The following is a 23866-nucleotide window of genomic DNA, read 5'->3' as shown; positions in this document are numbered from 1 at the left end:
TTATTGTAACAGTCTTTTCACCTGTCTGAATAAGAAGGAGTTGGCCCGCCTGCAGGTTGTGCAAAATTCTGCTGCGCGCCTGCTTACCCGCACCTGCAGGAGGGACCATATTACTCCTATCCTTAAAACTTTGCATTGGCTGCCTGTCTCCTACAGGATTCATTACAAAATCCTGGTATTGACTTTTCGAGCTCTGCATGGACAGGCACCGGAGTACATCAGGGACCTGATCCAGCCTTATGCTTCCTCCAGGAGCCTCAGGTCGTCCAATCAGAACCTGTTGATGGTTCCTCGGACCCGTTTTAAAACAGGACAGGGACAGATCTTTTAAAGCGGTGGCGCCTAGCCTCTGGAATGAGCTTCCCTGTGCCATTCGTTCTCTGGACTGTATAGATACTTTTAGAAGGCAACTAAAGACGCATTTCTTTAAGTTAGCTTTTTAGCCTAATATTGTATTTTATTGTTTTCGTATGTTATTTTTAGATTATTTTTGTATGCCATGTGCAGCGCTTTGTGACCCTGGTCTGTGAAAGGCGCTTTATAAATAAAGCTTACTTACTTACTTACGTGTTTGTGAAATGGTCATCATTCATGTCTTATCGGGCAGCCAATACATCGGTATGGATCTAGTTTAATGTTGTGCAGCATCAGTTAATCAACTGTTTACAGTTTCATGTATAGATATATATACTCAAAAATGATTGCAATCATTGGTCCTGCACTGCATTTCACACCAGTCAAGTTTGGGGTGGATTCAGGAAAGTTTATAAAAACATCAAAGAGAAGTGAGATTTGTTGATTTAGTTTTGGCAGAAGAACACACACAGGTACGTCTCTGAGCACCACTTTAGTTTTGTTGTGCAGTTCTGTCCAGTTTGAACTCTGAGTCATTCACAAGCGGATGATCGCTGATTAACTCTGAGCCTGCTCGCTCAGCCTGCTTTCATCTTACAGATCCAGTGTGCAATTAAAAAGTTTGTACTTACAGGCTTTGTTTTCTGAAAAATCATTTATCTACGAATTAATACAATAGAACTGCAGCTAATCAATTCCACAGTTTAATTTCATGATTGTGTTTTTCCACAGGCTTCAGTCAAGCAACCAAATGATATGATCAATATTCACCGCACAGAGCATCAATAGCACCCTGATACACTCGGCGCACACCCACGCCATGGCGCTGGAGAACTCAGGCTTCCCTTCCCGCCCGGATTCCCTCTCACTTCCTGTGGAGGAGAAAGGGGACCAGGGAGCGGCGGAGGCGGTCGGCGAGGTCGTCACCTCCACAGGAGTCTTCAGTCTGTCAGAGGAACTGGCCCCCGTCATTACCACGGAGACAGCACTGTCCCCGCCCATCCCAGCCAAGGTCAGCAGGTCATTCCAGGCCAAGCTGGCTGAGAGGGAGGCCAAAGCCAGTCAACCCTCGAAGAAGGCGCAGGGCCCAGAGAAGGAGAGGGGGCGGTTCGGCTGGGGTGAGTCATCCTGAGTGACGTTCTACTTAAACCTGCATAACAGAGCAAAATGAACCCTGATTTAGTTACGTAAGCAGAACTCATGGTGCCACATAACCTCTGCTGAGGGCTACAGTGGCCTCTCCAGAAGTAAAACTGGACCTTTTACTGTAGCTGGAAAGCAGGTGGTGCTGTGTTTGGACTACCAGCACAGATTCCACGGTCGGTGTCCCGGGACAAGAAATCTTGTCTACACTGTTCCAGTCTTTAGCCTGATGTAGGGGCCCAGTGGTGCCAGTGCCTTTCCCTGGATTTTGGAAGGTGGATGAGTGACCACAAGTTCACCTGGATCAGATGCCAGTCTGATGCAAATGAGTTCCTCAGCTGGTACCCATTTACAGCCGGGTGAACCCGGACAATGCAGATGAAGGGTGTTGTGCAAGGACACGGACGGGAAACAAACCCAGGTCTGCATATTGGGAGCCCAACTCTTGACTGAGCTACCTGCTCTACATGTTCCAGCCCACCCAGCTCTAAATGGGTACTGGCCTTGGGCTTGGCTGGGGATGTAACCTGTGATGCACTGGCGTCTCATCCAGGAGGTGTCATAGACTTCATTCGGATATTTATACTAGAGTACAATATAGCAGGCAAAAAGCAGTATGCACCATCTGTAGTGTGTCAGAATACATTTAGCAGTAAGTGAAACGTGTCCAGATGAGCTGCTATCTCTACAGGGCACAGACTATAGCACGCTATCCTGCGATGCAGCTGGAGCCTGGTAACCAAAGAAGAAGCACTTCCTTGGAAATTAAAGGAACCAAAATCATAACCATTTAGATTTAGTCTGTTAGTGACCATCCGATGATCCACCTGGATTACTTTGTGCACTTCAATGACCGGTTTCAAAGTATACGGCATTCACAACAAACAGCTACGGAGACGTCCGAAAACAAAGTACTCTTGAGTACTCGAGTGTTTCTGACAAGTGATGTCCCAGCGTGCGCTTCAATGGAATGTAGCTGCGAACGTTAAGACCGGAGGCACAGATTAATTCCAAAGTTGACATAAGTGTGATGTCGTGTTTTTAAATGATAACTGTTAATTTTCATGCAGTCACAGTAAAAGCTGCAGCTCTGTGAAGGTTTCTGTGCACCTGCACGACCATGAGTCAGAAACGCAGCCTGTCAGTAACCATCTCTGCTCCAGGATCAGTTTTGTGCACGGTTAATTATGAGTGTAGTTATCAATAAAATCTAAAAAAAATACATCTGCTGCTGGGGAGAACGAGTGTCTCATCAAGTGCACAGCACGCAAGTGCCCACACACACACACACACACATACAAAGCTCTAAATGTACACTCTCACAGTAAAAAAAGATAAAGAAATCTAGCCACAAAGCACAAAAGGGGAACATACCACACTCACTGTCATGTTAATTGGATTAATTTTCAAATGTAAACTTCACACGATCAAAGAAGTGCACACGCGCATGAGATCGCCGGCTGCAGCTTCGCCTCTCTCTCAATCGTGGCATGTAAAATAATGTCCATTAATTCCTTGAAATAATGTACTCTGACTTTTTCCAATGTAAAAAATCCATCTCCGTGTCCAGGCCGTCTGTTAAGAACAGTGTCAGATGTCCCTATGTCAATGTCCACAGCTTCAGTAAACCAGCATCCACACAAACAGCGCATCACCCCACTTTAGGCTCCAAAATTCGACACTCTGAAAAAGTTAAGAGTTTCAGGGTGAAGTGTGTCGTCTCCTCTCTGTAAATCCGAGCCGTCACTTTCGAACTGTCAGTCACTGGGATGTTTCTGTTTTGCTAATAAGTGCGTCACACACTGAAAAATGTAGAGAATTGCCGAGTGAAATGTTTTCCGGAAATGCACCTGCTAATGGTCAGAGTGAGAGGAATAAAATACATAAGAGGTCACTAATTATTAGCACGTGTGCAGAGACACTTACAATCCTGAGTACTTTTATGTTGTCTTACGAACTGGGACGTTAAAAAATGTGAGACATGTCCTTTAAGTTAATGGGTGCACATGAAAAGGTACCATGGTGGAGGGGCTGTGGAACTGGAGAACTACACACCCAGAGCCGTTTCAAAAAGGCTGCTGCTGCAAAACAGAAATTTTTGCGGCACTCGTGGGTTTGAATATATGAATGGTCAAGATGGTGTAGCATAATGTAGTACATAAAAACTGTCCCTGTGACTCGCTTACTTACTTCTAGTATGTACTAACTGACATTAAGCACATCCTAAGTATTCAGACGCAGGGACAGACCCTTGCAACGGTATCCAGGGATCAGCGTCGGCACCAACGGGCCTCAGAGCCTGTTCAGGACTTATTCTACTTTTGCCATGAAGGTTTTGTTTTCCACTCTTCTGTTTGTGGTGATTGTGAGTCAAAACTACACAATCAATTCACCGCTTTCTTAGGTCACGAGCCAACGCGGTGAGGCAGAGGCTAGCTTGGTGAGTGCGGTCAAAAGGCAGCGCTGCTAGCATAAATTCTTCACGTATCTGCTGCAGCATTGTTATTTGTCTTTCGGCTGTCCCAGTTCTTCAGGGTCTCCACAGCAGATCCAGTACAGATTCACACTAGGATTTGGCACAAGTTTTATGACGGATGCCGATTGGCTAAATGTAATTGATGCAATCAGAAATGTGTAAAAGCTGATGTGATGGTACCAGATGCTAACCTGCTAACTGGAGTGACTTTGCGTCGCGCTCCACAGTGAGACGTGTTTCTTTCAGATTTTACTCTCACGCCCTCCAACAAAGTATTTCAGATGAAGTCTGCAGTAGCTGAGCGTCTCTGTGTTCACATGGTTTGATGCTACTTTAGATTAATCATTAATTTTATGACTTTCCAGAGGCTACTGTTAGTGTTAGCATAGGAGCCACTGTCAGATTCCCTCCCAATAAGACAATGAGGCGTCCTCCTCCTGGTTTCCCCTCTCACTGCCACCTCCAAACAACTTCAACCAATATAATCCCCATCAAACCAGGACCAACGTGATTATTGGTATATTTAAAATTATTCATTAATTGTGACGCGTCACTAAAGATGTCCACTAACAGCATCCAGAGGGTCTTAAAATGCACCATTTAACACAACAACAAACTGCATCTGCTGAGGCATGGTTCATGCAGATCTTTGTTGGGTCACCTGCTGAGGCGTTCAGGTGCTGATGGTTCGTGCAGATCTTTGCCGGATCACCTGCTGAGGCATTCAGGTGCTGATGGTTCGTGCAGATCTTTGCCGGATCACCTGCTGAGGCGTTCAGGTGCTGATGGTTCGTGCAGATCTTTGCCGGATCATCTGCTGAGGTGTTTAGGTGCTTATGGTTCGTGCAGATCTTTGCCGGATCATCTGCTGAGGTGTTTAGGTGCTTATGGTTCGTGCAGATCTTTGCCGGGTCACCTGCTGAGGCGTTCAGGTGCTGATGGTTCGTGCAGATCTTTGCCGGATCACCTGCTGAGGCGTTCAGGTGCTTATGGTTCGTGCAGATCTTTGCCGGATCACCTGCTGAGGAGTTTAGGTGCTTATGGTTCGTGCAGATCTTTGCCGGGTCACCTGCTGAGGCGTTCAGGTGCTGATGGTTCGTGCAGATCTTTGCCGGGTCACCTGCTGAGGCGTTCAGGTGCTTATGGTTCATGCAGATCTTTGCCAGATCACCTGCTGAGGTTTTTAGGTGCTTATGGTTCGTGCATATCTTTGCCAGGTCACCTGCTGAGGCGTTCAGGTGCTGTTGGTTTGTGCAGCTCTTTGCCGGATCACCTGCTGAGGCTTTTAGGTGTGTCTTGACTCGTTTTGTGTTGCAACTGAATGTACAAAGGGACTCTGAAGAAGAAAAAGCAGGTTTTGCCTTCAGACTGGTTGTGATTCCTGAAGTCCACAGCTGTGGTGTTTCTTCTGCAAGTGCTTGATTTTATTCTGTCATTTTTAATCTGCTCTCTTTTATTCATCTGTCTCTTTTCATTTCCATCATCTCTCTTTCATGTTCCTGCCTTCCCTCCTCCTCGTGTCCCATGGCGTCTTCCTTTGTTTGTCCTTCAGTGTCTCCTTGTGCCTGAATTCAGCCTTCCAGCTTCAGAAGCACAAAGCTTTCACACGTTTCTCGGGCAGCGTTTGAGGTTCTGTGTTCCCAGAACCCAAAGCTGCCATGAAGTCAAACACCTTAACATGTCTGATGAGTGGTTCTGTGAATGTGCTTCACGTTGGAAACAGATTGTGTCTGTTGGCTTCACCAGCTCGGACTCGGCGTAAGAGGCAGCGCTACGTGGAGAAGAACGGCCACTGCAACGTGCAGCACGGCAACATGCGGGAGACCTACCGCTACCTGACTGACATCTTCACCACGCTGGTGGACCTCAACTGGCGCTGCTCGCTCTTCGTCTTCGTCATGGCCTATGCAGTCACATGGCTCTTCTTTGGTGCCATCTGGTACCTCATAGCCTATTGCAGGTGAGCTGCTGTGCACGTGACCTAAAGTCCAGGCCTGGGCAGGTTTAACCACATACCTTGTTGGATATTGTGTTGAATCCCGCTCACTGCCTGTGTGTTGTAGGGCTGCAGCTGTCGAGTATTCTGTCAATTACTTTATTGATTAATCGGATGAAAAGTAATTTTGTGTTTTTAAACAATATCAGTGGCACAGTGTCGCTGTACCATCATGCACATTTTTAACTTTGGGGCGTTCCATCTCTTTCTGTTGTTTTTTCACATCATTGAGAGTTCTGGAGCGTTTCAAGTCATAAGCACAGGTGGTCTGAAATCTTCAGTCTGCAGACAATACATTCTTTTCTCTTATTGCGTACTTGCACATTTAATTTACACTTATTTTCCTGTGAATTATTCAGTGTTTAGTGCATATTTATCAGTGGTGGGCACAGCTAACCAAAACGTTAGCTTCAATAACCGCTAATCCACTAACTGAAAAGTTAACTTTTATGAGGCTAAACCAATAAACCACTAAAAAATTTAGCAGAAGCTACAGCTAACCACTAACCGCTAGCTTTCAGTATTGTCTCCGGTACACTCTCAGCTACTGACGAGCTGGTTTTCAGTTTAAGCACCGCCAACACTTCTGATTAGAATCAAAGACGATCACAAATCCAACACAACCAACAAGTCAACGCTTCTGTCTTTGTGCGCCACGTGCACTGCTGTCAGGAAGAGTCATTTTGATTAAGTGTGATTCAGCCCAACAGCTGTGTGATATTTGGGCAGGTGCTATTCACACTGCCACCCAGTAGATGGGTCGAAATGCTTACAACACTGCCTACTACTGCTGGATGGCATTGTGAGTAGCGCCCGCCCAAATATCACACAGCTGTTTAGTTGAATCACACTGACTTAACAAACAGAATGTTAAGTTTTGCAAATGCCTTTATTTTACAAATGAAAAAAAGACATATTTTACAAATACACATTTATTTGTAAAAAAAACAAAAAAAACAAGACACATTACTGTAATGTGTGTGTTGGTTTTACATATAATAAATCAACCAATCAGTGATGAGCAGATGCTCAGTTTTCCCATAATGCCTTTTGGCATTTATGTGTGTTAATGTTCAAATCTTCAGAATTAATGCATTATTTTGTTAGATTTGCACTTTGTAAAAATACAGTTTACATTAATTTACAACTCCAACTCCAGATATTTAATGTTCAAACTGATAACCTTATTGTTTTTGTGCAGATATTTGCTCATTTTGAAATGGATGCCTGCAGCATGTTCCTCAGCTTGGGACTCCTGAGGTAACTGGAGTGTAAACGTAATTTCTCCACTGTGAGAGCAATAAAGTATATCTAAAAAGCTGGGACAGTGGTATGTTTACCACTGTGTTACATCACCTTTCCTTCTAACAACACTCAATAAGCGTTTGGGAACATGAGGACACCAATTGTTGAAGCTTTGTAGGTGGAATTCTTTCCCATTCTTGCTTGATGTACGACTTCAGTTGTTCAACAGTCCGGGGTCTCCGTTGTCGTATTTTGTGCTTCATAATGCGCCACACATTTTCAATGGGCGACAGGTCTGGACTGCAGGCAGGCCAGTCTAGTACCCGCACTCTTTTACTACGAAGCCATGCTGTTGTAACGTGCAGAATGTGGCTTGGCATTGTCTTGCTGAAATAAGCAGGGACGTCCCTGAAAAAGACGTTGCTTGGATGGCAGCATGTGTTGCTCCAAAACCTGGATGTACCTTTCAGCATTGATGGTGCCATCACAGATGTGTAAGTTGTCCATGCCATGGGCACTAACACACCCCCATACCATCACAGATGCTGGCTTTTGAACTTTGTGCTGGTAACAATCTGGATGGTAAATGGACTGCATTTATATAGCGCTTTTCCAAGGGCCCTTAGTGATTTTACAGTCAGGTGGGGATTTGAACCCATGATCTTCTGGACTCAAGCCCAACACCTTAACCACTAGACCATCACCTCCCCTAAATGGTTGGACAGTCTTTTTCCTCTTTTGTCCAGAGGACACAACATCCATGATTTCCAAAAACAATTTGAAATCTGGACTCATCAGACCACAGCATACTTTTCCACTTTGCGTCTGTCCATTTCCAATGAGCTCGGGTCCAGAGAAGGTGGCGGTGTTTCTGGATGTTGTTGATGTTTGGCTTTCACTTTGCATGGTAGAGTTTTAACTTGCACTTGTAGATGTAGTGACGAACTGTGTTAACTGACAATGGTTTTCTGAAGTGTTCCTGAGCCCACGCGTTAAGATCCTTTAGACAATGATGTCAGGTTTTAATGCAGTGCCCCCTGAGAGATCGAAGGTCACGAGCATTCAGTGTTGGTTTTTGGCCTTGCTCCTTACATGTAGAAAGTTCCCCAGATTCTCTGAATCTTCTGATTATATTATGGACTGTAGATGATGGAATCCCTAAATTCCTTGTAATTGAACATTGAGAAACATTGTTCTTAAACTGTTGCACTAATTTTTTCACGCAGTTGTTCACAAAGTGCTGATCCTCACCCCATCTTTGCTTGTGAACGGCTGAGCCTTCTGGGGGTGCTCCTTTTATACCCAATCATGACACTCACCTGTTTCCAATTAACCTGTTCACCTGTGGAACGTTCCAAACAGGTGTTCTTTGAGCATTCATCAACTTACCCAGTCTTTTGTTGCCCCGTCCCAGCTTTTTTGAAATGTGTTGCAGGCATCCATTTCAAAATCAGCAATATTTGCACAAAAACAATAAAGTTTATCAGTTTGAACATTAAATATCTTGTCTTTGTGGTGTATTAAATTGAATATAGGTTGAAGAGGATTTGCAAATCATTGTATTCTGTTTTTATTTACATTTTACACAATGTCCCAACTTCATTGGAATTGGGGTTGTAGATAAACTATCCGGATAAATTTGGTTTCTAAATCAAAACCATAAGTCAGACTTGCTTTGCTTCTCATGACTTCTGCCTCACGTCTGGACCACTGTATGTTGAATGTAAATGACTTTTTTTGTAGCAGTCAGGGCTTTTCTGCTGGGGTAGAATTGAGCTCAGCTCCTCTCAGCTGCCTGACTGCTGCAAAATATGTACCAGACAGGAACCAACATGTATGATTTCAGCAAAAATGTTAGCAGAACTAAATTTAGCAGAAGCTAATGCATCTGCATTATTAGCATTGATTAGCTCTTACATTGGTTATTTGCCCTGTTGAGGTTTCAAATCCCGTAAAATCTGAGAGGTCGCCACGCTGCGAGATGTTAGTAATGTTGAGAAATGCATTGAGACGCTCTGATCACGCTGCACTTTAACCGCTGCACACGGACAACAGCGTTAACATTGCAACATAAAACTCTTTGTATGTTGTGCTTAAAACTCTGGTGAATATTTGATCCAGAGTTTATAGACGCTGTTGTTTGTTTTATGTAAACCTGCCAGAAGTTGAGGTTGTTTTTCCGTTGTTTTCACTTGGAGTCGCTGTGAGCCGCGATCGCTTCCTGTTCATGTCATTTTGGGGGAAAGTGAAGTTTGTTCTTTAGCGTCCTGATTATTGTTCTTTATAACACTGTTTGTCCTCTTTGTTCCAGAGTGTGTGTGTGTGTGTGTGTGTGTATGTATGTATATATATATATATATATATATGTATATATATATATATATATGAAGTTCCTCACAGGTTAAACGTAGCAAAACACAGAATATTTGTTTTAGCAAGTTTTGGTCATATAATGTTCATTCGCAGTTGTCGTCATGTGGATTCTCTGTGTTGTTTAGATGACAGTGACTGTCTGGAACACAAGGGATCATGGATATCTCAATAGGGTGGACGTGCATGCTCTATGGTCTTCTTCTTCTTGGTTTTTAGTGGGAGTGTTACAGCGCCACATACAGGCCTGGTGTATATACCACAATGTTAAACGAAGCCTCAAGGTAAAGAATTTGCCTCGAGCTGTGCTGACACAGTGACTCAATGTTTTTTAATTGTTTGACCAATGTTCATGTGAAGTTCACATAATTAATGCGTGACAGAGATTTTGAACATTTCAAAATTTTCTTTGGGCACTTGCACAAAGCCGCGCACAGTTTACTCTCCTGCATGGCAGATTGCGTACAAGTGCGAGGATCAAATTTGTGCAAGTGTCAAGGCACCTTTACATTCAGTGTGACATTGGAGAAGGCTTGTGCTGAATGGCATATGGACAACCGCTGGCTCCATTTGACCACGCCCACTTGTCTTATGTGTAATGGTGAAGGTGACCTGAACATGTCCGTTGCATAGCAGCAGAGCTGGAGGCTGAAGGTCACGGAGAAATGACATGCATGTCCCTGGGTTTCTGTCATCCAGCTGAGTAGGAAGGAGTCTGGGATCACTCTGGAATGTGGGCGGAGACCCTTTGAAACTGCCTGCTTCCTGGGACGCACACATTGCTGGAACCGGGAGCCTTTAATGATGCACTCTTGGGATGACTGGAGTCCATCTGTGAGGCCTGCAGGCTGTTGTTCCTGAGTGTGTAGTTGGTCATCCTGCACATTAAAAAAAACTTTTCTGACTGTATTGTTCTTAGTCACGGCCAAGTTATAGTGTAACAGCTCGACTGAGGACCCCAGAGAAGAGAACAACAGTGGTGTGATGTAAGTTCTGCTTTTAGTCAGCACAGATGTTACTGGAACAGTCAGTACACTCAACAGCAGTCGTCCAGGTGGAAACAGATGACAAGTCACCACACAGGATGGTGGTCCATCGAGCAATAGTGCCTGTGAGGGATGTAGCAAATGAGTAGTCCAGTTAAACAAGCAGAGGGTCATTGCACCGCCAACAATCATACCAGATCAGAAAATGGCAGGCAGTACTCAGGAAACATGGAAAGGTGGTATGGGTTGGCAACTATCTATCAATCAATCAATCAACATTTATTTATAAAGCGCTTTACAGCACCGACTGATGTCCAAAGTGCTTAACATTAAAAACACAAATTTACAAAAATAAAACACATATAAAATAACATTTTTAAAACACATAAAAAAAAGAACATAAAAATAATAGAACATGTCACCTCCCCACTAAGTGTTAAAAGCCAGTTTAAATAAATAAGTCTTTAACTTAGATCTAAAAAGTACTAGCTCAGGAATAGTACGTAACTCAAGAGGTAGCTCATTCCACAGTCTGGGGCCGGCTACCGCAAAAGCATGATCACCCCAGTGTTTATATCTTGACCTTGGAACATCTAAGTAAAGCTGGCCAGACGCCCTTAATGTCCTACTGTAGGTGCGCAAAGTTAAAATTTCAGACAAGTAGGGAGGTGCAAGGCCATAAATAGCTTTAAAAACAAACATTAAAATTTTAAAATCAACTACAGACCAAACACAAGGAATGAATTTGAGAAAGAAAGAAAGAAAGACAATCTGGCACTGGAGTCATGGGCAACAGAGGGTTATATAGTGCGTGAAACAATAAATAAGGAAGTAAGTGCAGATTAAAATGAAACGCCAGGTAACAGGAAGTAAAGCCAGTGGAAGAGCACACGGAGCAGATGTCAGAATAAGAGCACGGGTATTAAGTAAGAGACTAGAAACACTAGAGCACGAGGAAATGCTAAGTAATAAATCTAACTGACACCGGATACTTGAACCATGACAGACAAGAGCATAGAGTTGTAGCTCCGCCCATTACAGTGCAAAGCATCACCAAAGAGCAGCAGGTGTAAGAGTAGCTTAACGCTGTCAACGGTGTTCTTACTACATCCTCCGGTCGATGTTGATTAATAAGACATTGTTTGATTCATGTGGTTTCCTCTGTTCACATTTTCCTCAGAGACCTTGTGCTAACATCGGTATTACCACTAATTCTGCTCCTCTTAGCTGAGACACAAAGACATCATCTTCATCGACAACATTAAAAAAAAAATGCCCGTTCAGCCAAAAAAGCAGATGACAAAACAGGTAGATTGTTATTACACCACATTCTATCATGATGTGTCCCCTCGTCACCAGATCTCAGCTCTCATTAGCTCACACTCGTCTCATAAACTGTGACCTTCTCGTATCAATTTGCCCCCCCGGCGTTGAAGCGGCACCAGGGACCCGCCGGTGCTGCTGCTGTTCACTGGTCACCAGCACACGTCAGTAAAAACTGTCTTAACGCCACTTTCATTAATTGGTTGTCCGTCTTTGACCGGCGCCTCGGTACGATGATTAGCGACCGGCGCCTCGGTACGATGATTAGCGACCGGCGCCTCGGTACGATGATTAGCGACCAGTGCCGTGTACAGTTGGAATGTAAATCTGCAGAGTGGAATCGGCTCAGGGCTCAATAATCAGCTGATAAAGTGTTTAAATTGATAATTTTTATCACCTGAAGGTGAAAGCATGAATGTAGAGTCTTTTACATGAGGAACCGCTCGTCGTGACAAGTGAAGAGACTGAGCGTTCCATCGCCGACTGAGTCATGTCAGAAATCAGCTGTAAACAGACAATGCCTTTGGGAGGGGAGCTGAGTCTCTGCACCTTCACTGGAAATAAAAAGCTTCTCGTCTTCTATTTTTTGCCTCTTGACACCCACTTTGTCACCTCCCCCTTCTGTCTCACATGTTTGTTTGTTTGTTTGTTGTTGTTTATGTTCCTTTGCAAGGGGCGATCTGGACCATCTGGAGGACACGACGTGGACGCCGTGTGTCAACAATGTCAATGGCTTCATCTCAGCCTTCCTCTTCTCCATCGAGACCGAGACTACGATCGGCTATGGCCACCGTGTCATCACCGACCAGTGTCCCGTGGGCACCATGCTGCTGCTGCTGCAGGCCATCCTGGGGTCCATGGTCAATGCCTTCATGGTAAGTGCTGGGACCAGCAGCGGCTCCACAGCTTTTAGACGGGGTGAGGCGGAGCCGACCCCGCTGTCTGCGTGAGAGCTCGCCTTCCAGGACACAGAAACCAAAAAATAAATAAAAAATCAAACTTAGATAAAAAACAATTCAAATTAAAATGTTTGTGTTTGTCCGTAAGATAATAATGATAATAATAATAATAATGAAGGATTATGAACCTCGCTTGCTCAGTCTGACAGTGTGAAAAACACCTCGGTCTGATATCCCCGCACACACCAAGCCAGTGAGCTTGATAATTTGATTATTTTATATAAACGTGAACTTCCAGTATCGCCTGAATATGAAGCTGCTGACGGTTTTGGGCTCGTAGTCAGACGTGTTCATGTCACCTCCATGAAGAACTCGCTAACTGATGGGCCACTCGTTAGCTGGTAAACTTTCAATATGTGTGTTTTTTTCTGACGCTGTTTAGATATTTATGGAGTGCGTTCATGTCCAATTTAGTTTTTCTAATCATGTTTTTAGCTTCCTGCTTTATAAACAATGTGATACGCGTTCCGGACCGATTCTCACGGTAACAGTCTGATATGGGAAATCGGCCAATCAGAGCACGTGCAGCATCACAGCCATATAATAATAATAATTCTCTAAGGCCCAAAATCTGTGTATCTTTTACATGTTACTTTAAGTAAGATACATTTATGATGATGTGCTTTGAAATTAAATGTTTTTTAATTACTAGATTTAATGTAAGTTTTATTACTATTGTTTTCAGATTGGATGGATGTCTTTGTATTTTAGGTGTTGGCTGCACATTATTTGCCCTCCAGAGACATAATAGTCTTTAAGTAGTTAGTTAGTTAGTTAGTTAGTTGCTCTCTGTCTGTCAGATTGAAACAAAGCTTGTTTGCAGTGCCTTTACGAGGTCTGTGAGAAAAGTATCGGACCTTTTATTTTTTTCAAAAGCTATATGGATTTGAATCACGTGCGATTACATCAGCCAACCTTGAACCCTCGTGCGCATGCGTGAGTTTTTTCACGCCTGTCGGTTGCGTCATTCGCCTGTGGGCAGGCTTTGAGCGAGCACTGGTCCACCCCTCCCGTCGGAATTCCTTTGTCTGACTTCTTCCTGAGAGACTGACGCTTTGCTTGATCAAAATTTTTTCAGAAACTGTGAGACACATCCAAGTGGACACCATTCGAGAAATTCATATGGTTTTCGGTGAAAATTTTAACGGCTGATGAGAGATTAAGGAGTGTTACTATCGCTTTAAGGACAGCCCACGGCGCCAGACGGCGTGCCCCGAACCAACGAAGTCCAACGAAGCCCTGATGAAACAAGAAATCTGGACTTTCGTTGACTGTCGTTGGCATCGTTTAACCTTCGCGCAGCTTTGTTCCTGCAGCTGGCGCTACGTCAGGATTTTTAAACTGTTGAAAAATTTGAACGAAGGGCAACGAAAACCTCAATTCATCTGTGTTTCGTTTTGCTGTCCTTGACGTTTTTAATCACTTGTTTAGTTTTTGTAACGTTATTGTTTAATTTGACTTTGTTGGAGCAGCTGAATGTTTTCACACAGTGCAGAAGTCATTTGTCAGCGCTGAGGCTGCTGCTGCTTCATGTACCGTCGGAAATTACAGGACAAACTCAGCCTGATGCTTGAATTTTTTTTTTTTATCTGTGTGGGGGGCAGCTTCAATGGGCTCAGGCACCTTACATAGACCAGAATTAATCTTTTGTGTGGATACAATTATTTATTTTGCCACAAGCAACTGCTGAATTTGAAACAACAAAAAAGTTGTGTAATTTCCAACGGTACTTGAATGCAGCATTAGCAGCAGCAGCAGCTCCTGCGTGCGCATATTATTTTGTATTAAATATAACAACGTGAGTGTAGGAATGACAATCAAAATGATGATATAAAGAGCTGTTCTGAAGGAAGAATTCACGTTGTGGATCAGTGATCAGCTGGTGGAAATAACTGCATGTGTGAGTCAATGCGCGCGTTCACACGCACTGATTAATTTACTGTTCTGATATATTCAGTCGTCTTTACACTTACAACCCCTGGCAAAAATGATGGAATCACCGGCCTCAGAGGATGTTCATTCAGTTGTTTAATTTTGTAGAAAAAAAGCAGATCACAGACATGACACAAAACTAAAGTCATTTCAAATGGCAACTTTCTGGCTTTAAGAAACACTATAAGAAATCAGGAAAAAAATTGTGGCAGACAGCAACGGTTACTTTTTTAGACCAAGCAGAGGGAAAAAAAATATGGAATCACTCAATTCTGAGGAATAAATTATGGAATCATGAAAAACAAAAGAACACTCCAACACATCACTAGTATTTTGTTGCACCACCTCTGGCTTTTCTAACAGCTTGCAGTCTCTGAGGCATGGACTTAATGAGTGACAAACAGTACTCTTCATCAATCTGGCTCCAACTTTCTCTGATTGCTGTTGCCAGATCAGCTTTGCAGGTTGGAGCCTTGTCATGGACCATTTTCTTCAACTTCCACCAAAGATTTTCAGTTGGATTAAGATCCGGACTATTTGCAGGCCACGACATTGACCCTATGTGTCTTTTTGCAAGGAATGTTTTCACAGTTTTTGTTCTATGGCAAGATGCATTATCATCTTGAAAAATGATTTCATCATCCCCAAACATCCTTTCAAATGATGGGATAAGAAAAGTGTCCAAAATATCAACGTAAACTTGTGCATTTATTGATGATGTAATGACAGCCATCTCCCCAGTGCCTTTACCTGACATGCAGCCCCATATCATCAATGACTGTGGAAATTTACATGTTCTCTTCAGGCAGTCATCTTTATAAATCTCATTGGAACGGCACCAAACAAAAGTTCCAGCATCATCACCTTGCCCAATGCAGATTTGAGATTCATCACTGAATATGACTTTCATCCAGTCATCCACAGTCCACGATTGCTTTTCCTTAGCCCATTGTAACCTTGTTTTTTTCTGTTTAGGTGTTAATGATGGCTTTCGTTTAGCTTTTCTGTATGTAAATCCCATTTCCTTCAGGCGGTTTCTTACAGTCCGGTCACAGATGTTGACTCCAGTTTCCTCCCATTTGTTCCTCATTTGTTTTGTTGTGCATTTTCAATTTTTTTTTAGACATATTGCTTTAAGTTTTCTGTCTTGACGCTTTGATGTCTTCCTTGGTCTACCAGTATGTTTGCCTTTAACAACCTTCCCACGTTGTTTGTATTTGGTCCAGAGTTTTGACACAGCTGACTGTGAACAACCAACATCTTTTGCAACATTGCGTGATAATTTACCCTCTTTTAAGAGTTTGATAATCCTCTCCTTTGTTTCAATTGACATCCCTCGTGTTGGAGCCATGATTCATGTCAGTCCACTTGGTGCAACAGCTCTCCAAGGTGTGATCACTGCTTTTAGATGCAGACTAACGAGCAGATCTGATTTGATGCAGGTTTTAGTTTTGGGGATGAAAATTTACAGGGTGATTCCATAATTTTTTCCTCAGAATTGAGTGAGTCCATATTTTTTTCCCCTCTGCTTGGTCTAAAAAAGTAACCGTTACTGACTGGCACAATCTTTTTTTCCTGATTTCTTATAGTGTTTCTTAAAGCCAGATAGTTGCCATTTGAAATGACTTTAGTTTTGTGTCATGTCTGTGATCTGCTTTTTTTTTCTACAAAATTAAACAACTGAATGAACATCCTCCGAGGCCGGTGATTCCATAATTATTGCCAGGGGTTGTATATTTATATTTATTCCCCCTTTTGACAGTTTTCTGTTATAAATCAATATATATGACTTAGTAACATAATACAGTGATACAGCAGTGACCACGGCACACTTTTTTTTAAATTGGAGCAAGACGGAGCGCACAGCGTGTCGACAGTGTGGATTCTGGTGATCCCTCTTTTGTTCTGGATGAGGAACCAGAGCAGGTGGTCCACTGACATGCACACAGATCTCCACAGCTTCTGTTTTCAGTTTCTCCGGGAGTCAGGTGCTATGAGCTCCGTCCCAGCGCCGAGTCCTGGAACTAAGAGATGCAGACACACACTGCTCCAGCTGTGGCTCCAGGCGCATTTTGTTAAGTTCCTCTTTCGTCCCTTTTGCACTCTGTGACTGGGCCATAAGTTGAAAACTGTTATTGTAAAATCATCCATCCATCCATTTTCTTACGCTTTATCCGGAGTCGGGTCACGGGAGCAGCAGCTCAAGCAAAGCCGCCCAGACCTCCCGATCCACACACACCTCCTCCAGGGGAACCCCGAGGCGTTCCAAACCAGCCGAGAGACGTAGTCCCGCCATGTGTCTCGGACACTCGGGTGAAGAGAGGGACCAAGCTGTTGACTGATCACCACCTGGTGGTGAGTTGGATCTGCTGGGAGTGGAGGAAGCTGGTCAGACCTGGCAAGCCCAAACGTCTCGTGAGGGTCTGCTGGGAATGACTGGCGGAAGCCTGTGTCAGTGAGGTCTTCAACTCCCACCTCCGGGAGAGCTTCTCCCAGATCCTGGGGGAGGTTGGAGACATGGAGTCCGAGTGGACCATGTTCTCCATCTCCATTGTCGATGCGGCCGCTCGTAGCTGTGGTCACAAGGTCTCTGGTGCCTGTCGCAGCGGCAATCCCCAAACCCAGTGTTGGACGCCAGAAGTAAGGGATGCCGTCAAGCTGAAGAAGGAGTCCCTACTTATCTTTGTTGGTAAGTGGGACCCCAGAGGCAGCTGACAGGTACCCGGCAGGCCAAGTGTGCTGCAGCCCATGCAGTCGCAGAGGCATAAACCGGGTCTGGGAGAAGTTCGGGGAGGCCATGGAGGAGGACTATCGGTCGGCCTCGAAGAAATTCTGGCAAACTGTCCGATGCCTCAGGTTGCGGAAGCAGCTCTCCACTGGCATTGTCTACAATGCTGGTGAGGAGCTGTTGACCCTGACTGGGGATGTTGTCAAGCAGTGCAATACTTCGAGGATCTCCTCAATCCCATCGTCAAGTCATCCGAAGAGGAAGCAGAGACTGGGGACTCGGAGGCGGACTCATCCATCACCCAGGCCGAAGTCACCGAGGTGGCTAGAAAGCTCCTCGATGGCAAGGCTCCTGGGGTGGATGAAATCCGTCCTGAGTACCTTAAGTCTGTGGATGTTGTGGGACTGTCTTGGTTGACATGCCTCTGCAACATCGCGTGGCAGTCGGGGACAGTGCCTCTGGATTAGCAGACCGGGGTTGTGGTCCCTCTGTTTAAGAAGGGGGACCAGAGGGTGTGTTCCAACTACAGAGGGATCACACTCCTCAGCCTCCCCGGTAAGGTCTATTCCAGAGTACTGGAGAGGAGAATTCGACTGATAGTTGAACCTCGGATTCAGGAGGAGCAGTGTGGTTTTTGTCCTGGTTGCGGCACACTGGACCAGCTCTATACCCTCCATCGGGTGCTCGAGGGTTCATGGGAGTTCACCCAACCAGTCCACATGTGCTTTGTGGATCTGGAGAAGGCGTTTGACCGTGTCCCTCGGGGCACCCTGTGGGGGTGCTCCGGGAGTATGGGGTCCGGGGTTGTTTGCTAAGGGCTATCCAGTCCATGTATGACCGCAGCAGGAGCTTGGTTCGCATTGCCGGTAGTAAGTCAAACCTGTTTCCAGTGCACGTTGGCCTCTGCCAGGGCTGCCCTTTGTCACCGGTTCTGTTCATTATTTTTATGGACAGAATTTCTAGGCGCAGCCAGGGTGTAGAGGGAGTCTGGTTTAGGAACCACAGAACCTCATCTCTGCTGTTTGCGGACGATGTGGTTCTGTTGGCTTCATCAAATCAGGACCTTCAGCGTGCACTGGGGCATTTTGCAGCCAAGTGTGAAGCGTCCGGGATGAAAATCAGCACCTCCAAGGCCATGGTTCTCGACTGGAAAAAGGTGCCTTGTCCTCTTCAGGTCGGTGGAGTATCCTTGCCTCAAGTGGAGGAGTTTAAGTATCTCGGGGTCTTGTTCACGAGTGAGGGACAGATGGAGCGTGAGATCGACAGACGGATCGGTGCAGCATCTGCAGTGATGCGGTCGCTGTATCGGACCGTCGTGGTGAAGAGAGATTGTAAAATCAGCGTTACATTAAAGGGGATCAGTGCCATCACTTCCTCATAAAACAACCAAACAACCCACTGATGTGTTATCTGGCATAAATAATGCATGAATTATTTTTTGCTGAGCTGGTAACATTACAAGTAATAAGTGTTATAAAGTGTGTGCCTCAGTATCTCTGCATACGCTCAAAAAGTGACATTTTCTTTTATATGCCAAGAACATGGCATTGAAAAAAACAAGAAACTTGACATAATATGCCCATCTTTTGAATGTGATCAGAATGTTTCAAATAACATTTTCTAACATATCTCTAATAGAAAGATAAAAAAAATGTTATTTTGACACATTCTGACTGTGTTATTATGACAGAGTTCATTTTCAGTGTCTGATGAATCTGTTTCTTTATTATTATTGTAATTATTCAACATATTCCAAAGGGTGTGCTGTGGTTTTATTGGATGCTTATGATTGGACAACATAAAGGAGAAAGCGGGGGGGAACAGATTTTAGGCTCTGAGCTCCACTGCTGCCGCTGGATGAGAAAACAGGTGAAATCATAATTTTTGCAAAATGCACCTGAGAATTTTACAGTGGAAATGACGGCTCATCTCACGAATGTGAGCACACATTTCCTGAGCTTTGATCCTGATCACTTTCCTTTGATCCTCAGATGTAATCCTGATTGCTAACTTTCGATCCTCATCACTCCACTCAACTTTTGTCATGACTGCTGAGTTTTATCCTCACTTTTGATCCCGAGCTTTGATTATGAATGATGACCTTTGAGCCTGATCACAGATCTTTGATCTTGATCCTCATGTGTATGTGTTTGCTGACCTTGTGATCCTGATCTTTGTTTGTGATCACTCACCTTTGATCCTGATCACTTACTTTTGATGCTAATTGCTGGAGTTTGAGCCTCATCTTTGATCTCGACCTTTCATCCTTAATGCTAACCTTTTGAGCCCAGTCACAGATCATTGATCCTGATTGTCCACTGTGTTTCTGATAGCCAGGACTTGTGATCCTGGTCCTGAGCTTTATTCCAGATCACTCATTGATGCTGAACTTAATTCTGAGTGATCATTTGTACAACTCCACCTCTCTAACAGCCAAGCCGCCACCCTCGTTTATCTTGATTGCTGATCTTTGAACGTATCCACATAGGTCATGTTTTTTGGAATGGATCAAAGTATCAAAGGAAGCACTAGCAGGCATTAAAGATTGCCAGCAGGGTCAGGATGAAAGTAGTTGGGATCAAAGACCAAAGAACAATGACGACCGCTTCACCTGCATTTGCATCAACTCTTTGTAATCTGACTTCATATCAGCCAGTTTGACTGACATCTGGTTCGTGCTTTTATAAGATGTCCTGCTGACAAACAGACAGCAGAAACATAATAAATGAAAAATCCTCTCACAGGCTGTAAACTATGTGCTCACAGGCCTTATCTGGGCCCCAGGCTGCCAGTTTGAGACCATGCTACACCTGTTAAATAAAACTAAAATCCTACTCAGTGTCCAAAGTGTGTATCCCTGTTTTTGAAAGCCTCGTCTGTCTGGCGGTTGATGGTGTAGGTTACGACAAGTAAATAAAATACTACAAAATTAAGGAGATGAACTTGGTGTAGCTCCTTTAAAAAAGAAAGAAAAAAAAAAAAGAGTGTTTAAGGCGTTAAGGAAGTGAGAATGACTCCTCGTAGGCTGGAAAACGTTCCACCAGCGCAGTCAAAAACCATCGTGTCGGAGGCTAATCACGGCGCTGCAACCTCCTCCGAGTTACTGAACAGTGGAGATACCAGTTGGACTGAGAACGGCCCTGTCCGTCTTCATGTTGATGTGTCCTCCTTCCCTGTGTGGTTTTGGTTTTGGTCCGTCTCACGTGTCTCGGATTGCCGTCCATCCAGGTGGGCTGCATGTTTGTGAAGATCTCACACCCAACAAACGAGCCGAGACACTGGTCTTCTCCAAACATGCCTGCATCTCTCTGCGGGACGACAGACTGTGCCTGATGTTCCGGTGGGGGACCTGCGGAGCTCGCACATCGTGGGGGCCAACATGAGGGCCAAACTCATCAAATCTAAACAGACGCAGGAGGGTGAGAATCCACATTACTGTTCACAAGACTGAAAACAAGACTTCCTGCACCAGATTTCCAGAAGTGTGCAATGACATTGCACAGATGCAGAAGTATTGTTTAAATTTCCAGGTGTTTTTTTAATACATTTCAGACAAATTAAACGCAAAAGAATCCAGATGATTGCTGTGTCTCACCACCACCAGCTGCAGTGCAGCACTTCGATCTTGTTTTTTTGGTTTGTGATATTAAATGTGAAGCTGATTTTCTGTTCTGATCGGCTGCTGTCAGTTTCATATTGTCATAAGATGCTGTTTAAGTTGACATGCACGTGGCGTGTGCATGTTTTATGACTTTGTGCATGAAGGTTGAACCACATGGTTTGCTCTGAATCCAGCCTGTATTGATCTGTGTCTCTGATGGGTTTCCGTGGCCGTGAAGCTTCTGCACGTCACCAGCTGCTGTACTGAATTCATCCACCAAGTTAGACTGAAATTTCTCTTTGCATTTCAAAGTCGTCGTCATGTATTTTAAGTGGTGGCCTTTGATTTGACCTATGACGCTAGAAGACTATCCAGTGATTTTTGATTTGTTTTTGCGGGGGGTTTCCACCAGATGTGATTGAAGTTGCTCTCCTTGAAACCTGCTCTGCTTCCAGGTGAATTCATCCGTTGGACCAGACCGACATCAGCGTGGGCTTTGAGACGGGCGACGACCGACTCTTCCTGGTCTCGCCACTGGTGATCTCCCACGAGATTGACACTTGCTCGCCATTCTGGGACATATCGCAGGCCCAGCTGGAGAAGGAGGACTTTGAGATTGTGGTCATCCTGGAAGGAATGGTGGAAGCCACCGGTGAGCAAAGTCTCAAACATAGACTCAGAGTCCTCCATCTGTTCCTGGTCAGTCCTTCTCCATGAGTCCATAGTCTGACCCGTGTTGGTGGCTCAGGGCCCATTCACACTGTGACGCTCACAGATCTCTGTGACACGTTGGCGAGGGCTCGCTCCAGCCGTCCAGGTTTCTTGTCTTCAAGGCCGGTCGATGTAGCTCAGCGGAGGGTTTGGTGACAGTCCACTGACCGACTATAGGACATAGTTCATCTGTCACTGTTGAAGGGCAGGGCATTGTTGGAGCAGGTGCGTAGCTGACTGTGAGCTCGTGTGTGTGTGTGATGTCGCCGATGCAAACTCCACCCAACTCTGTAATTACCCACCGCTCGCTGCCAGCGTGCCGCTGAGACAAGTTTTATGTATTCCTTCACATCATGCTCAAGGCACCCGCAGGACGCGGTGCACCCACTCAGTACTCTGATGTCAGCCCGCAGAGGGAAACGGAGCAGCAATGGCGTGCTAGCGCAGGTGATGTAGCGGTAATGGAGCTGCACTCTTTCCAGCATTGTAGCATGAACCTCAAAAATTTTAAACATGTTGAAAGTTTGTTCCGAGACCACGATGAACATCGGCGTTGCCCGACTGATGTCCACGTGGCTCCTGTGGAGTCTGGAGGATGTCCGCATGGGTGGCGGTTAGGAAAGTTTCACTCTCCCTCAGCAGATGCTGGCTAGCTGTCAGAGTGTGAATGGGCCGTGACGCTCGGCTGCAGGAAGTCACATGAAGAACTCCAGTTCACTCCTCTTCTGCATCGACAAGTCTTAGGAGGCGTGTGTGTGTGTGTGTGTGTGTGTGTGTGTGTGTGTGTGTGTGTGTGTGTGTGCAGGAATGACCTGTCAGGCGAGGAGCTCCTATCTGGCGGAGGAGGTTCTGTGGGGTCACAGGTTCAGCCCGATGATGTCACTGGCTGAGGGTTTTTTTGATGTGGACTATGGGGCCTTCCATCACACCTTTGAGGTAACAGCTTCTTGCTGTATAAATAATAAAGGCTTATAATTATGGCTTTGAGCTCTTTATCTGTCCTCCCACCCGGAACTATAGAAAAAAATAAATCCAGGTGATCTTCTTCCAGCTAACGCGGCCTTGATGACGGGTTAAATTCCACATCAGTGTCGTCTTTGATTTTTTTATTTTGAGTAACAAAAAGTAGTTTCTTCTCCCACAAGGTGGATACGCCTTCCTGCTCAGCACGAGAGCTGGCATTGGCTGCAGCCAGACTTGACGCTCACCTCTACTGGTCCATCTCCAGCAAGCTGGACGAAGAGCCCACGCTGGATAATCAGGTGGCCATGCAGCTGGACGGGGGCTCCACCAACGGCAAAGGAGGAGACTCAAACTTTATTGTTGGAGAAATGACGGAGATCCAGGAGCAGTCGGGTCTTGGCGAGCTGAACGGCAGCGTCACCACCGACCAATCAGAATCAGAGGCCTAGATCAGAGAATGTTTACAGAGACCGTCAGTATTCCAGAATCACATTTTTTCCCGTCTGGGTAGTGAGTGGTTTCATGCTCTCGTTACCACGTTGTTTTGGATATATTTTTGTCTTTTGGTTCAAAGTTGATCTTTGTTTTGAAGTGAATATGTTCTAGCTCTCATCAAGCTGTTCCACTCGCACCAATCACCCTTGCCTATATTTAATGATAACACTATGCTTTAGATGGGGTTAGTAATAGTGTAACTTGTGGACCAAAAGGCCGTCCATTCAACAGCTAATTCTACATCTTACAGTTGATATTGTTGGCAAAGAGGACAGTGACGTGTGGATCCCTCACATTTAGGTCAGTAGGTACTGTGCATCGATGCTTTATTTTCACCTGCGCATGAATGTCAGTCAGCGAGGACTTACCTGAAATGGTCGTGATGATACTCACCCTAACTTGGTATTTTTGTTGAGATGCAAAGAATGTTTTCAATGAATTGTGCGTCAAGCAGGACCGATGAAGTCACCGACTCACTCTGACATGGACAAACCTTCCTTTGATACTCCATGAAAGAGTGAACGCGGCAAGTGGACAATGACATTAGCGATAAGTCTCAGGTGGGAGCAGACTTCATCTGAGCC

At 44.8% G+C, this 23866-nt stretch overlaps 1 protein-coding gene across 1 annotated transcript; it reads left to right on the top strand.

The window, feature by feature from the left end:
- Positions 1-1136: 1136 nt before the first annotated feature.
- On the top strand, positions 1137-23259 carry kcnj9 (potassium inwardly rectifying channel subfamily J member 9). Its single transcript, XM_034183436.1, is given in 9 exon segments — positions 1137-1472; positions 5720-5933; positions 12567-12768; positions 20741-20765; positions 20768-20851; positions 20854-20935; positions 21572-21765; positions 22630-22760; positions 22970-23259. Coding segments are annotated over 9 exon segments (1497 nt in total). The 5' UTR covers positions 1137-1174; the 3' UTR covers positions 23237-23259.
- The last annotated feature ends 607 nt before the right edge of the window (positions 23260-23866 follow it).

Source organism: Thalassophryne amazonica, chromosome 12 (genome assembly GCF_902500255.1).
Source record: "Thalassophryne amazonica chromosome 12, fThaAma1.1, whole genome shotgun sequence".
NCBI classification, from domain to species: Eukaryota; Metazoa; Chordata; class Actinopteri; order Batrachoidiformes; family Batrachoididae; genus Thalassophryne; species Thalassophryne amazonica.
This window is presented reverse-complemented; position numbering and strand designations above follow the sequence as displayed.